Source organism: Marmota marmota, unplaced genomic scaffold (genome assembly GCF_001458135.2).
Source record: "Marmota marmota marmota unplaced genomic scaffold, marMar, whole genome shotgun sequence".
Lineage (NCBI taxonomy): Eukaryota > Metazoa > Chordata > Mammalia > Rodentia > Sciuridae > Marmota > Marmota marmota.
The window spans coordinates 25943911-25957334 of record NW_026000241.1 but is presented as its reverse complement, the minus strand read 5'-3'; the positions used below and the strand labels follow the sequence as shown (position 1 = coordinate 25957334).

General features: G+C 32.0%; 1 protein-coding gene across 3 annotated transcripts in view; it reads right to left on the bottom strand.

Moving 5' to 3' along the window:
- The window catches only part of Top2b (DNA topoisomerase II beta), a 43880-nt gene extending 31593 nt beyond the window's left edge, over positions 1-12287 (bottom strand). The window contains exons 1-7 of one of the 3 annotated variants that reach the window (XM_048795451.1): positions 12049-12287; positions 10900-10990; positions 9519-9582; positions 5773-5918; positions 4914-5011; positions 4128-4340; positions 1215-1388 (exon numbers count right to left, since the gene is read on the bottom strand). In XM_048795451.1, coding sequence (XP_048651408.1) covers positions 1215-1388; positions 4128-4340; positions 4914-5011; positions 5773-5918; positions 9519-9582; positions 10900-10987 — 783 coding nt within the window. In that variant the 5' untranslated portion in view covers positions 10988-10990; positions 12049-12287. The remainder of the gene's footprint in view (positions 1-1214; positions 1389-4127; positions 4341-4913; positions 5012-5772; positions 5919-9518; positions 9583-10899; positions 10991-12048) is intronic. The other 2 variants (XM_048795450.1, XM_015489559.2) reach the window with 2 other exon arrangements.
- Between the last annotated feature and the right edge of the window lie 1137 nt (positions 12288-13424).

Sequence of the window (13424 nt, the reverse complement as noted above, 5' to 3'; positions counted from 1 at the left end):
GCCAAAAAAATTTAAAAATAAGACATGAAAGTGATAATGAAAACGCATATGGTTGGTGGTAATAAGACACATGATTTAAGCCTAGGAATTGTGGCAACCATTGATTGTTATAAATGTAATGGGAGAATTGATAACTAACACAGATTGTTTTTAATCGGCACCCAGTTATAAAGATTCACAAACCATGACTCCTTTGTTAGCTAGGGACAGTCATATGATCCAGTTCTAGCAAGTGAAATGTTAGCAGAGATCCACTAAGCGAGTCTTCTAAAAACCCTATTGTATTTCCAACCAATAGAGAGATTTGGCTCAACTCCATTTTCATCTCCCTAGAACTTAGAAGTGAGGCATAGGGGTACAGCTAGCATCTTGAGGGTGTGAAAATAAAATTACATGCTAAAGGTGACAGTAAAGAAAGCCAGAAGGAACACAGGTCCCTGATGATGTTGCCGTGACACATTAGCAGCCTAAGACTGCCTATTCCTAGTTCCTAGTTATCAAGAAAAAATAAAACCTTCACATGTTAAACTCACAGTTTAAGTAAATTTCTATTAATCATAAATGACTCAATTTCTGCTGACTACAAAAAATGATTCTATTAAAAAGATTATACATTAAAAGACGTTAAAACTTTTTTATTCAAACAAGAGTAACAAATCACTGCCTTAAACTATTCCAAGATATATGCTTGTATTGCCCAGAAATTTAATATAGTCAATGAACAATTTTTTTTTTTTTTTTTTTTTTTTTGGTGGAAGTGAAACTGGAGATTGAACCTAGGGCCTCACACATGCTTGAGCAAGGGCTCTACCACTGAGCTACACCCGGCACACTAAGTGCTTTTATATGAGAACAATGTCTTTTAATTCCAAAATTCAAAAGCCTACAGAACAAACTTCTTAGAGTGACAAATAACATGTTCCATAATCTGACCTCTCCAAAAATTTATCTATTATTCTATAATATACCCTAAACTCAGAACACAGAAAAGGAATTTGTTATTCTAACTTTCATAAATAACTATAAATACTAAGTATATAAATGTAATTCTCAATGGATAGTTAAATAAATTGTAATATCTATTGTATAAATAAGCTTTCACTTTTATAAGTCAATTTTCTCTAAGAAAAAACGGACTTAGTATCTTTTATTTTGTTGTTTTTAATGCAGCATTGTTTACAAATGACCTTGAAACAAAGAATTTGCATACTTACTTTTGTAGTTGCAATACTATTTACAAAGCTGATTTGCTGGAATCCCTTCTCACTCAATGTGAGACAAACATCCCACCTTTCATTTGCAAGTTCATGAATAACTTTCAGGGCTACCCCAGTTTCATCCAATTTGTCTTTCACATAAAGGTCTACATAACTTCGAAATCCATTTACCTATTAATTTAAAAAACAAAGATAATAAACAATACTATATTGGCACCGCAAATAAGTGAATGCCATTGGGTACTTTTCATCCTTTCATCTCTTCTCATTTACAATAACCCCACAGGTCCAAAACTTCATGACTTTTCCCTAATCTATTTCTTTATCCCTGATCTTTAAAAATTATTTATTTCTCTGTGTACTTGATAAAGAGGATAAGGGATGGGTAAATTATTATAAAATTTGTCATAATTTAGTTTTTAAAATGACAGAGATTTCCAGTAAATTCAGACATAAAGAGCTGAAACAGAAGCCATTTCTGACCTTATAAGAAAACAGATTATCAAATAAATTAATTTTTCACAAACCCATCAAAGAATTTAGATCATAGCTTGGAGAAAGACATGAGTCTATAGAAAACCACAAAATCTAAGTACTTACTTACTTGGGATAGAAGTTTAGTAAACCAATTGGAAGCTTAAACTAGAATTTTTAACTAACAATACAGAAGATTAGACTAATAAGTGTAGGAAGCTTCTGAAGGCTATAGTCATAAGGAGTTCTTATTACTTTGCAAGGTTTTCTTCACCACCTTCTCATAGGAAAGATCAAAAAGAATCAAAAGAATGATTCCCCCATGGTGCTGCCCAAGGACAGAGCACAGCAGCCAATGGGAAAGCTACCCAGACCTATCTTCCTTACCCCCCCCCAAAAAAAAAAAAAAAAAAAAAAAACCAACTACATATTCCTTATTCTGCAGGGCAGGGGTCCCAAAGGACACAGACTGAAATCACTGATGGATACCTGCTGCAACTGGGTAAAATGAATAGAAGACAGAAGAAAAGTTTTTACTATGGAGAATGAGTATTTCTGAAGCTTAATTTGTGAGATACAGGCTCACTGTATATACTCCAAATACTGGGATTTTAATCAGGCATTAAAGAATTCCTCCCCCCAAAATTACTCCCATGCTAATAAGCCTCCAATAATAAGAGGTTTCAGCTAGAAAAGCTAGAAGAGACAAACAGTCTCTGAGGCGAAGCCCAAAGAAAAAAAACCCAAGGCCAAGGGTAAAGACAAAAATAAAGAAGAATTTGAACATCCCTGGAAAAAACTTCAAACACAGCTTCAACTTCTGGATAGATTAACATAAATCCCATACTAAAATCTATTTAGTATCTACTGCCCTACACAACATATCTGATTTTCAACAAAAAATTTCAGGCATATGAAAAGGTAGGAAAAAGTCTAAAAAGAAAGCCATCATCAGAATCAATTCTCAGAAACATCACAAATGTTTTAACAAGCATCAGATAGGGCATTTAAAATAATTGTGATTAGTATGTTAATGGTCTCTAGTGCAAAAGGTAGAAAACATGCAACTTCAGCAGAGAGAAGGAAATAAGAAAGAATCAAATGGAAATGCTAAATATCCAATATGTGGTAAAAGATATAAAGAACATCTTTGACTGGCTCGTCAGTACAATTGACACAATGAAACAACAACAACAAAAAAATAATCAATGAACTTGAAGATAGTGCAAAAGGAAGAGAACTGAAATACAAAGAGAAAACAGATGGAATAAAACAAGGAAACTATCCAAGAGGTTGGGATAATACCAAACAATAAAATTTAGACATAATATACTAGAAGGAAAAGAAAGGTCAGAAGAAATATTTGAAGAAATGGCTAAAAATTTTCAAAATTAGTGATAGACAACAGGGCTTTGTCAACCCACAATTCTATATCCAGTGAAAATATCTTTTGAGAGTGAAAAAATACTTTCTCAAACAGAATTCATCGCCACCTATTCCACAAGAAACTTTATAGGAAAATCTTCATACGAAGGAATATGACTAAGATCAGAAACTGAAATTAGATATGGTGGTGCATGCATGTCTATAGTTCCAACTACTTAGGAGGCTGAGACAGGAAGACTGCTTGAAACCAGGAGTACCAGGAAAGCCCCAGCAACATGCAAGACCCTGTCTCTCTCCCTCTCCCTCTCCCTCTCTTTATCTCTATCTCTATCTCTCCCCCCCCCTCTCTCTCTCTCTCACACACACACACACACACACACATACACACACACACATACACACACAAAGATCAGAAACTGAAATCTACTCTAAGAATGAGAACACTGGAAACTGAATAAATGTAAAATATAATCTTTTATTGTATTTTTAATTGCTCTATAAGAAAATTGCTTAAAGCAATAACAATGTCACTATTTTTTTTTTTTTTTGCCATTACATTTTCAAATATTTCTTCTGCTTCATTCTCTTTCTTCTCTGTCTGATGTTTACATCCTATGGAAAAGTGAAATCTATGATGAGAATGACTCAAGGAAGGAACGAAGAACCTGGGCTTATACTGTCCTTTCACTAGATATAAAGTAATACTTAAAGGTGGGCTCAAACCATTGAGACAAGTATGTTTACTATAAATCCTAGGGAAATGACTAAAAAGGTCTTTAAAAGTACAAGTAAGTAAATAGAAAAAATAAAAACACAGCATTTTAAAAATACTCATAACCAGAAGACACAATTGGAAGACTAAGCAACAAAGAACAAATTAAAGAAACATAAATCAGCAACATGACAGAATTTAATCCACATAAATCAATAATCACTTTAATTGTCTAAACATACAAGTTAAAAGAAAGATTATCAAATCAGATTTAAAATTCAAGCTCCAACTATATTCTAAAATAATACATTGTTATATTTTAAATAGAAGACACTTACAGGCAATTTCTTTCCATTAAACATGACCTTGACCCCTTTACATGAACCAGCCAAATCATATGCTCTTCTGGTCATGAGGGCCACAATATCCTTGTCAAGTTTTTCCATCTTAAATTTAGACAGATCTGGTTGGAATGTTATGCATGTGTAATCTTCACCATCAAAATGTTTAATTTTGGCTTCAGAAGTCTTCATCATATTATTCATCCATGTCTTTAAAAGAAAAAATACTCAAATATTTCTATAATGCTTTTACATTTTATAATACATAAAGAATTGGCTCATGAATACATTCATTTACCAACTATTTCCAATCCTACAACAAATCAAACAAATCCTTGAAACTAATATTAGAGATTTTAAAAATGTTACTATTATAACAATGTTGAGAATATTAAAAAATTAAAAACATGATGCTTTTTCTGACAAAATTAAATAAGGTTACATAAACTTTCAAACTATTTTTAATGACCTGCCAAAAATTTTCAAATGTAAATTTGAAGATTCAATGAGGAATTTTCAACCATGCTAAGTGGCTGCGTTTAAATAAGTCTATAATATTTGGGACATTTTCACTAGCACTTGACAAGGTTAAAGAAGTCTGTTAAATAAAGCGATTTGCTTTAAGAGAATAATAGAAAGATCAGCTTATATAAAATCTCCCAGGCATTCTGGTGTCTCTTTACTTTTGTGACTTACTTAACGCTTAAAAAAAAAAAGAAAAAAGTTACATAGGTATCAGCAAAACAATAACATTTTTAAATGAAATCCACATTTCTATCATACCTGTTTAAAACTATGCTTGTATTCTTTGCAAGCCGTTTCTACCGTAAATTTTGTACTGAAAATATTACAAAGTTTTGCACCATAACCATTACGACCACCTGTTAAATTAAATGTAAAATATTTAGTGAAAATTATTTTAAAGAAACTTTGCTAATTATCTACCACAGGACAGAATCTAACGAAAAACAGTTCTTATTGTATCTTATCAGTTATCGATTGAATATTTTTAGCATATTTTCACTTAATGAGAACATTAAAATTTAGCATACACAATAGTATAATTAAGACAGATTATCTTTACTATTTGAAAACAATTAAGCTTGGTATTTCTTACAGCACAGTAGATCTAGGTTAAGTATGACACCAGAACTTTCAATCAAAATCCCTTTTCTACTATCTAGGAACTATCAACCTACTTGAGCAACATAAATAAGAAAACATTTGTTTGATCCCTTTCTACTTTATTTACAGAGTCTAGACTTTTAATTTTGACCCTCTTAAGAAAAACAGTTTAAAAGTAATTTAATACCCCCAGACATTGGCTTATATAATAACAGATTTATATATACAAGTATCATAATAGTCTTATCTAACTTAAAATTCAAATTGTCAAATTACAGTTCCAGCAATTCTAACTTAAGTTAGTGTATTACCAGACTTTTTAAATGTTTTTGACAAAACTATATGACCAAAACAATAGTATATGATAGTATTTTATAAATGTTAATTCTGAAAAGGATTTTCTCACAACAATACTACACAGGTTTCCTTTCTTATAATACTTTACTTAAAAATAGAAAGGTATGAGATTGTGTTAAGAAAACAGTATTTCTCAATCAAAATGCCACTCAGACTTTACCTGTAACTTTTTTCTCATCATCATCATAATTGCTGGATGTTAAAAGTTGTCCAAAAATTAAAGCAGGAACATAAACTTTCTCTACTTTGTGTTCCACTACTGGAATGCCTTTCCCATTATTCCAAATGCTTATAATGTTCGACTCACTGTAAGTAAACAACCAAGTTTAGAGCTTAAAATTAAACATACATTAATTTCCTTAAAAAGTAATGTTATCCTGAATAAATCTTACTATCGGCAAGCCTGATGCCAGTCATTACCAACTTAGCCACTGACTTATCTCAAGAAAATACTTGCTAAGGATACAAATTTCAATCCCTGAATCATAACTCAAACTAGAATCACTAAGATCTATCAGGTAATACTACAAAATTTCTCAGAAAAAGTAATTCTTCTCAACCTCCCAGAAAAGAATAAAAGAAATAACACTTTTACAAGAAATCAGCTATAGGCTGGGTACAGTGGCACACACCTATAATCCCAGCAGCTAGAGACTGAGGCAGGAGGATTGCGAGTTCAAAGCCAGCCTCGCAAAAGTGAGGCACTAAGCAACTCAGTGAGACCCTGTCTCTAAACAAAATACAAAATAGGGCTGGGGATGCGGTTCAGTGGTTAAACACCCCTGAGTTCAGTCTCTGATACCAAAAAAAAAAATCAGCTATAGTTTTCTTTTCATATAAATTAGCCAGAGAAAATAGTTCAATTGAATAAACAGCATAAGAGCACTCTGTTCCATTTGAATTGTTTTAAAATGAATTATTAAATTATAAAAACTTAAGCAAAAATTACGACTGAAATGAAATTCATTTTAATAAAAATAACATTATTTCTATAATATATGTAGTTAAAAAATGACTTTATGGGAGGAAATTCACAAAAGTCAAAATGTTAGTTAAAATTCAAAAATAAAAGAATCTGCAGCTTGTCACAAAATGCATACTGTTATGGTTTGTATATGAGGTGGCCCCCAAAAGCTCACATGTGAGACAATGCAAGAGGGTTCAGTGGGGAAATGATTAGGTTGTCAGAGCCTTAAAGTAATAATCAGTGAGTTAATCCCTGATAGAATTAATTTAGTGGTAACTGGAGGCAGGTGGGGTGTGACTGGAGGAGGTAGGCCATTGGGGGGCATGGCTTTGGGGTATATATTGTATCTGGCAAGTGGAATTTCTCCCTCTTTGCTTTCTGATCATCGTGTAAGATGCTTCCCTCAGCCACACTCTTCCACAACGATATTTTTGCCTCACCTCAAGCCCCTAAGTATTGGAGTCAGCCTTCTATGGACTAAGAGCTCTGAAACCATGAGCCCTTGAACAAAGTTTTCCTCCTCTACAGTTGTTCTGGTTGGGTCCTTTAGTCACAGAAGTGAAAAAGCTGACTAAAACATATAGTTACCCATTTTAGGTAAACATAAAATTCAGGGCAGAGATTCAATAACTTCCCATCAATTAATTATAAATAACAACAACAGAAATTTTAAAAGGAGAGGTGTCTCCACCCTTTTTTACTTGGAGTAGCTAATTTTATTTTATATTAAAATAAAAAAATTTTCCAGAAGGGGTAATTAAAAATGAGGTGGTAATAATAAGAAAAAAAAACTTAAATCTCATTGCCATTAAGAACCAAATAAATTTAGTTATGATTTTTGTTTCACTGTTATGCCCACTCAAAAATGTTTGTTGAGAATTTAAAACGTAATGATAAAAGTACCAGTTACAGAGAAGCACTTTGTATAGAATATGTAATAAACTGATAAGCACCAAACAGCCTTATCCAGTCTACAGAGTTGTATTATATCTCACTTCTTTTTCATTTTGTTATAAGATTCTTAATCCATTTTTTAAATTCAGTATTGTTCAATTAATGTGGCTAGATCAAAATACAAAATTTAATTGGAAAGCAGTATGGAGATTCCTCAGAAAACTGGCAATGGAACCACCATTTGACCCAGCTATCCCACTCCTTGGTTTATACCCAAAGGACTTAAAATTAGCATATCATAGTGACACAGCCACATCAATGTTTAACAGCTTAAATTCACAATAGCTAGACTATGAAACCAACCTAGGCGTCCCTCAATAGATGAAAGGATAAAGAAAATGTGGTATATATACTCAATGAAATATTACTCACCTTTAAAGAAGAGTGAAACTATGGTATTTGCCAGTAAATGGTTGGAGTTGGAGAATATCATGCTAAGCGAAATAAGCCAATACCATAAAACCAAAGGCTAAATGTTTTCTCTAATATGTGGATGCTAATTCACAATAAAGCAGGGGTTGGGGTGGGTGGGCACTAGGGAAGAAGAGTGTTACCTTAGATTAGGTAGAGGGAAGTGATGAGGAATGTGGGGATAGGAAAGATAGTAGAATGAAGTAGACATTGTTACTGTATGTATATATGTGACCACATGATCAATATGATTCTGCAACATGTTCATTCAGAAAAATAAGAAATTATATCCCATCTATGTATGATATATTAAAGTACATAACTGTATTCTACTTTCATGTATAACTAATTAAAACAAAATTTTTTTAAAAGAATGTATTTAAGCAAAGTCCTCAGGTGTCTATCAGAATATTTTAATTCTGAATTTTAAAAAAGGTTAAAAGATATTAACTATTCAATATCTATTATATCTTGCTAGCTCACCTAAAACATAATATATGATCAAAAGTATTGTATTTAACTGACAATTTCCTAAATAAGGAAGAAATCTTAATGGATAAAATTTCCTTAAAACAGTCTTAAACTTCTGTAAAACTTTTAAACATACTATACATCTAACCATATCAGTTCTCAAGAATATTTTCACTGTAGAGGGATGGGGTTGTGGCTCACTGGTAGAGTACTCGCCTAGTATGCATGAGGCACTGAGTTTGATCCTCAGCACCACATAAAAATGTAAAATAAAGAAATTGTGTCCACCTAAAACTTAAAAATAAATATTTTTTAAAAAGAATATTTTCTCTATAGAAATGACCCAAATGAAAAAAAGAATGAAAAAATCAAGACCTTCAGTAAGATAGTCATGTGGTAACATTTTTATATAAGATACAGTTAATTTCATGATATTACCAGATATAGTTTTGCTATATTATTAACCTGAACAATATCATCTGGAATTAAATTACAGACAGTAAGGCTATACCTAAATTGTTAATTCTCCATGTTTATTACAGAAAATTCTTAAAGCCATGTTAGATTTCCAAAGAAATTAAAAGAAAGACTAGCTGGGAGGCATGCAGGTAAAAACAGGATAAATAAAAGAACTATGTTTATAATGTAAAACTATGATTATTTTATATCTATTCACCCTTCAAAAAAGCCAACATAAAAATCTGGTATATATTCTGAAAATCAACAGCACCTAATTTGTTAAACCACATCATACATAATGGAAAAATCTAAAGGCTGGTCATAAAACTTAACTCATAATGTACCTGGAATAGCATTAATAGCACTTAGCCTTAAGTCCTGAAGTAAGGGCAGAAAGAAAAGATAGAGTGATTACTTTTGCAGCTAAAATGAGACTATCAAAGAGAAATGGTCTCCAATGGCTCCCATAGGGAAGAAATATGAGGAGAAAGGTTATAAATGACAGGGAAAAAAAGATAAAAACAACAAAGTCTGAAGCAAAAGAGAAGCAAAAATGTACTAACTATGTACATTATGCATTTGAGCACTATTCATAAATAGTGCTCAACAACTAAGCATAAAATCTTAACTTGAAATATACTTACGGATCAATAGAAACCTTAATGCAGGTCATATTCTTATCCCTCTGCTTATTGTCAGCAGCATTAACTACAAAATTAAACATATTGATGATAATAAAATTTACAGTTATATAAACAAATATATGAACACAACTGTATGTGTATCACTACTTAATATAAACATCTAAATGGTAATAGTTAATGCAAATTATCATTAACTTCTAAAAAAATCTTGATTTCTAAGTAAGATTTGTACAGTTTCTATCACACCAAATGAATTTTATGTTTTGTACCACACACAAGCACACACACACACACACAAAGGGAGGATCTGTTTTAGTGATATGTAAAAACAAATAAGAGCAAAAACATCTGCACTTAACACCTTATGTCAGGCATAAAAATAAAAATTTGGTTAATTATATTTTATCTTATTTACAAATAATTACTTTCTCTTAATCTCCTTCAATAAACTAGTGATTATATATGCAGATGGAACTGAAACCAACCAGTTATTTTTTAATTAAAGTCTTCAACACCCTTAGGAATCAAAATGCTAAATCTTACTCACTATAGCTAATGATAAAAATATTTTTGCTTTCATTAACTACTGCCTCAAGAAAATATAAACACAAGTTACTTGTCAAGTTGAACTTTAAACACAGAAGGAATGTGTTCTTGACGAACACTTCGTAATAAACCTAAAATAGTAAAACTAAATGGACAGTCAGGAGGCAAATGTGAAAGTACAAAATGTAACCAGTCTTACTCTCCTTTTCCCAAGGACTAACAGAAAGAAGCTCAGAGAGATCCACACAACCCCAAGATCTGGGAAACCTCAAGTTGTACTAATGAGCAGGCAGAATAATTTCTTGACTAAAGTTTAAGGTTAAAACCATTTCAAAGTATAAGCATTCCTAAGGAGTCAATTATGTGGTCAAACTTCACTCTTAATCATGTGATTTGGAAAAGACACACCATTTAGAACACAGGCTACTAAACATGACTACCCAACAAAAATACTCAATTTGCTGGTGAAAAACACAATTTAAACATTCCACTTCCAACTCCCAGAATCCACCAAGATAAGGCCCTGTAATTTCCATATTTAACATGTAACTGTAATGTTAGCAAACCCCAGATGACTACATATATAGGAGCATAAACCAACTATGGGATTACAAATACAACACAATCATTTTACAGATGAACAAAAACTGAAATCTAAACATACGAAGTATAGCAATATGAAAATACTGGTAGTGGTATAAATTTTCTGGAGAACATTTATATTTAGCATAAAAGTGAAAGATATATCTTTTAATTTTATACTATAAACATAGCTTTATATACACAGGAATATTATGATATTAATAGATGCATTACATCTCAAGCAAGTACTCACCCAAAATTTCATCAAAGATCTTATATAAACCTGGAACAAAGGTAACCTCTCTGCAATTCATCCCTACATCTTCATCGTACACCCACATTAACTGCATTGAGAGAAATGCAAACACACCTTTTTACTTCATAAGTTCTTAACATCAATTTTACATAGCATAAATCCACATTCTGTCATTTACTCTATATAAATGGTTAGGTTTTCAAAATAAAGGAAAATATACAATTTCAGGTGTAAATCAAGTTCACTATGCATGTGGAATTCAACCTCAAAATTGAGAAATTGTTCATTTTTTACACATCTATATTCTTATTCATACATAAAATCAGCTTTAATATAAGGCACAAGGACAGGGGACATAGTTCAGTGGGAAAGCTCCATGCATGCATGGAGCCTTGGATTCCATCCCCAAAACAAACAAACAAACAAAAAGCAACAATAACTATGATGATTGTAGTTTCTCTGTTCAGTGATTCTAATTCTAACCATTCCTATAAAAGATGATAACCCCCAGATCAAATTCCCAAAATCTGGCAATTTACTTGTCTTTTTCTTTAAGGCACCAAGAATCATTAGAAACAGTAGTTAAGCAAAATAGAAAAGTATAAAGAAATATTTACTTTACATTTTTACTTTATGCTCTATATTTTTCTATAGTACAGGAAGCACTGAGTGAAATAATGTGAACAAAGCATGACTTTGAACTCAAGAGTCTTATCTTAGAGCCCAGTTCTGAGAGATCTGAGCAAGTTAGTTTAATTTATTGAAGTTTCTCTTTCCTCAACTATAAAGATAAAAATATTTACTTCCCCAAATTGTTAGGATCAAACAAATAATATACGTAGGACAAGTGCATAATGAACACTAAATAATACTCCCTGGATAAGTTCTAGAGGTACTACCATTAAAGTAAACCACAGCAAGAACTTATAAACCTTTTAAAAGTTCACATGGCACCATTTTACTCTACACTTCCTTCTTCTGATAGTTTTTATTTCCAGGAGGGAAAAAAGACCTAGATCTCTCTCTTTACTCATGATCATGAAGATATGAAACTGTGGACTTAAAAAGCCCATTAAATCAGAATAGTTTGATCACTATTAAAAAGTAGATAGAAGTACATATTTCCTGATATCAACAAGTAATTACCTGTGTCAATGGCTCCACTGAACCAATATATGTATCAGGACGAAGGAGAATGTGTTCAAGTTGTGTCTTTTTCTGATACACTCTCTCAACAGACAGCTTCTTTGAAGAATCATTTTTGTTTGCAGTTTCTGACTCCTCTTTTTTTGCAGCATTGTTCTGATCAAAAAGAGTCTAAAATTAACCAAAAAATCATATTTAAATAACCTACCAAGGGGTAAGCTAAAATGTGTAATGGACACATGAAATGGTTTTCTTTTTTATTATTTAAAATGGAAAATTTTTTCAAAATCACTGATGTTTGAGATGTTGTATTCTTTAGAACACAAATCCATCTAGTTCTAATTTTGTTTTTTAAATACAACTTGAAGTGGCAGTTTTGACTCAGCCCAGAATGTGGGTACACATAGTCACTAGAATTACTAGGATAGTCTCCATTTATTCAACTAAGAATACAAACATTACCCAGTTCTGCAAGATAGCAAGTTATGGGGCTGGGGCTGTAACCCAGTGGCAGAGCACTAGCCTAGCAGGTGTAAGGCCCTGGATTCAACCCTCAGTACCACATAAAGATAAATAAAATAAAGGCATGCTGCCATCTACAACTAAAAAAAAAAAAAATTTAAAGATAGCAAGTTAATTTTTGTATTCTTAAAATTTCTCAAGAAATGTGAGCTTAGGTCAGGTTACAATGACTAAATCTGGGTGGCTGCAGGGGTCCCAAAAGCTTCCAGATGTAGGTTCCCTGCCATTAAGTTAAAGTCTCTAGTAAAATGTAGATAAAAATAACCTATGCAAATATTAACCTAAGTAGTTAATAAACACTTGATATGGCAGAAATAACATGGTTTATAAAATCCTTGAATGTCACACATTTATAGATTATGCCACCATCAGCTCTGGGCGCCTCAACCCTGAGACACTCTATGATTTCAGTTTCTCTGCTAGTTCTAAGGAAACAGATTCTAATGCTAACAATTGCTATAACAGATGAGGACCCACAAATCAAATTCCTAAGACTAAAGATGTTCCAGTAAAGAACATTCTCCTTCTGGAATTCCCTAATACTAACAAATATGTCATTCCACAGAAAGGAGGATATTATGATGGCCTGTATTTTTAGGGTCAGAAAACTCAAGCACAATGAGAATTGACATATTCTCATAAGCCTTTGAACTTCAGTAGAAAAAATACAAGATAAAGAATAGTAGGTAGATTTTGCACATTTAAACAATCAGTATACAACCTGAATCCAATTCCTAGACACAAACATACCATCATCTCCAAAGTTATTATTTTTAAGATGTCATTATATATTTTCTTTTTTTTTTGAGAGAGAGAGAAATTTTTTTTTTTTTTTTTTTTTTTTTTTTTTTGGC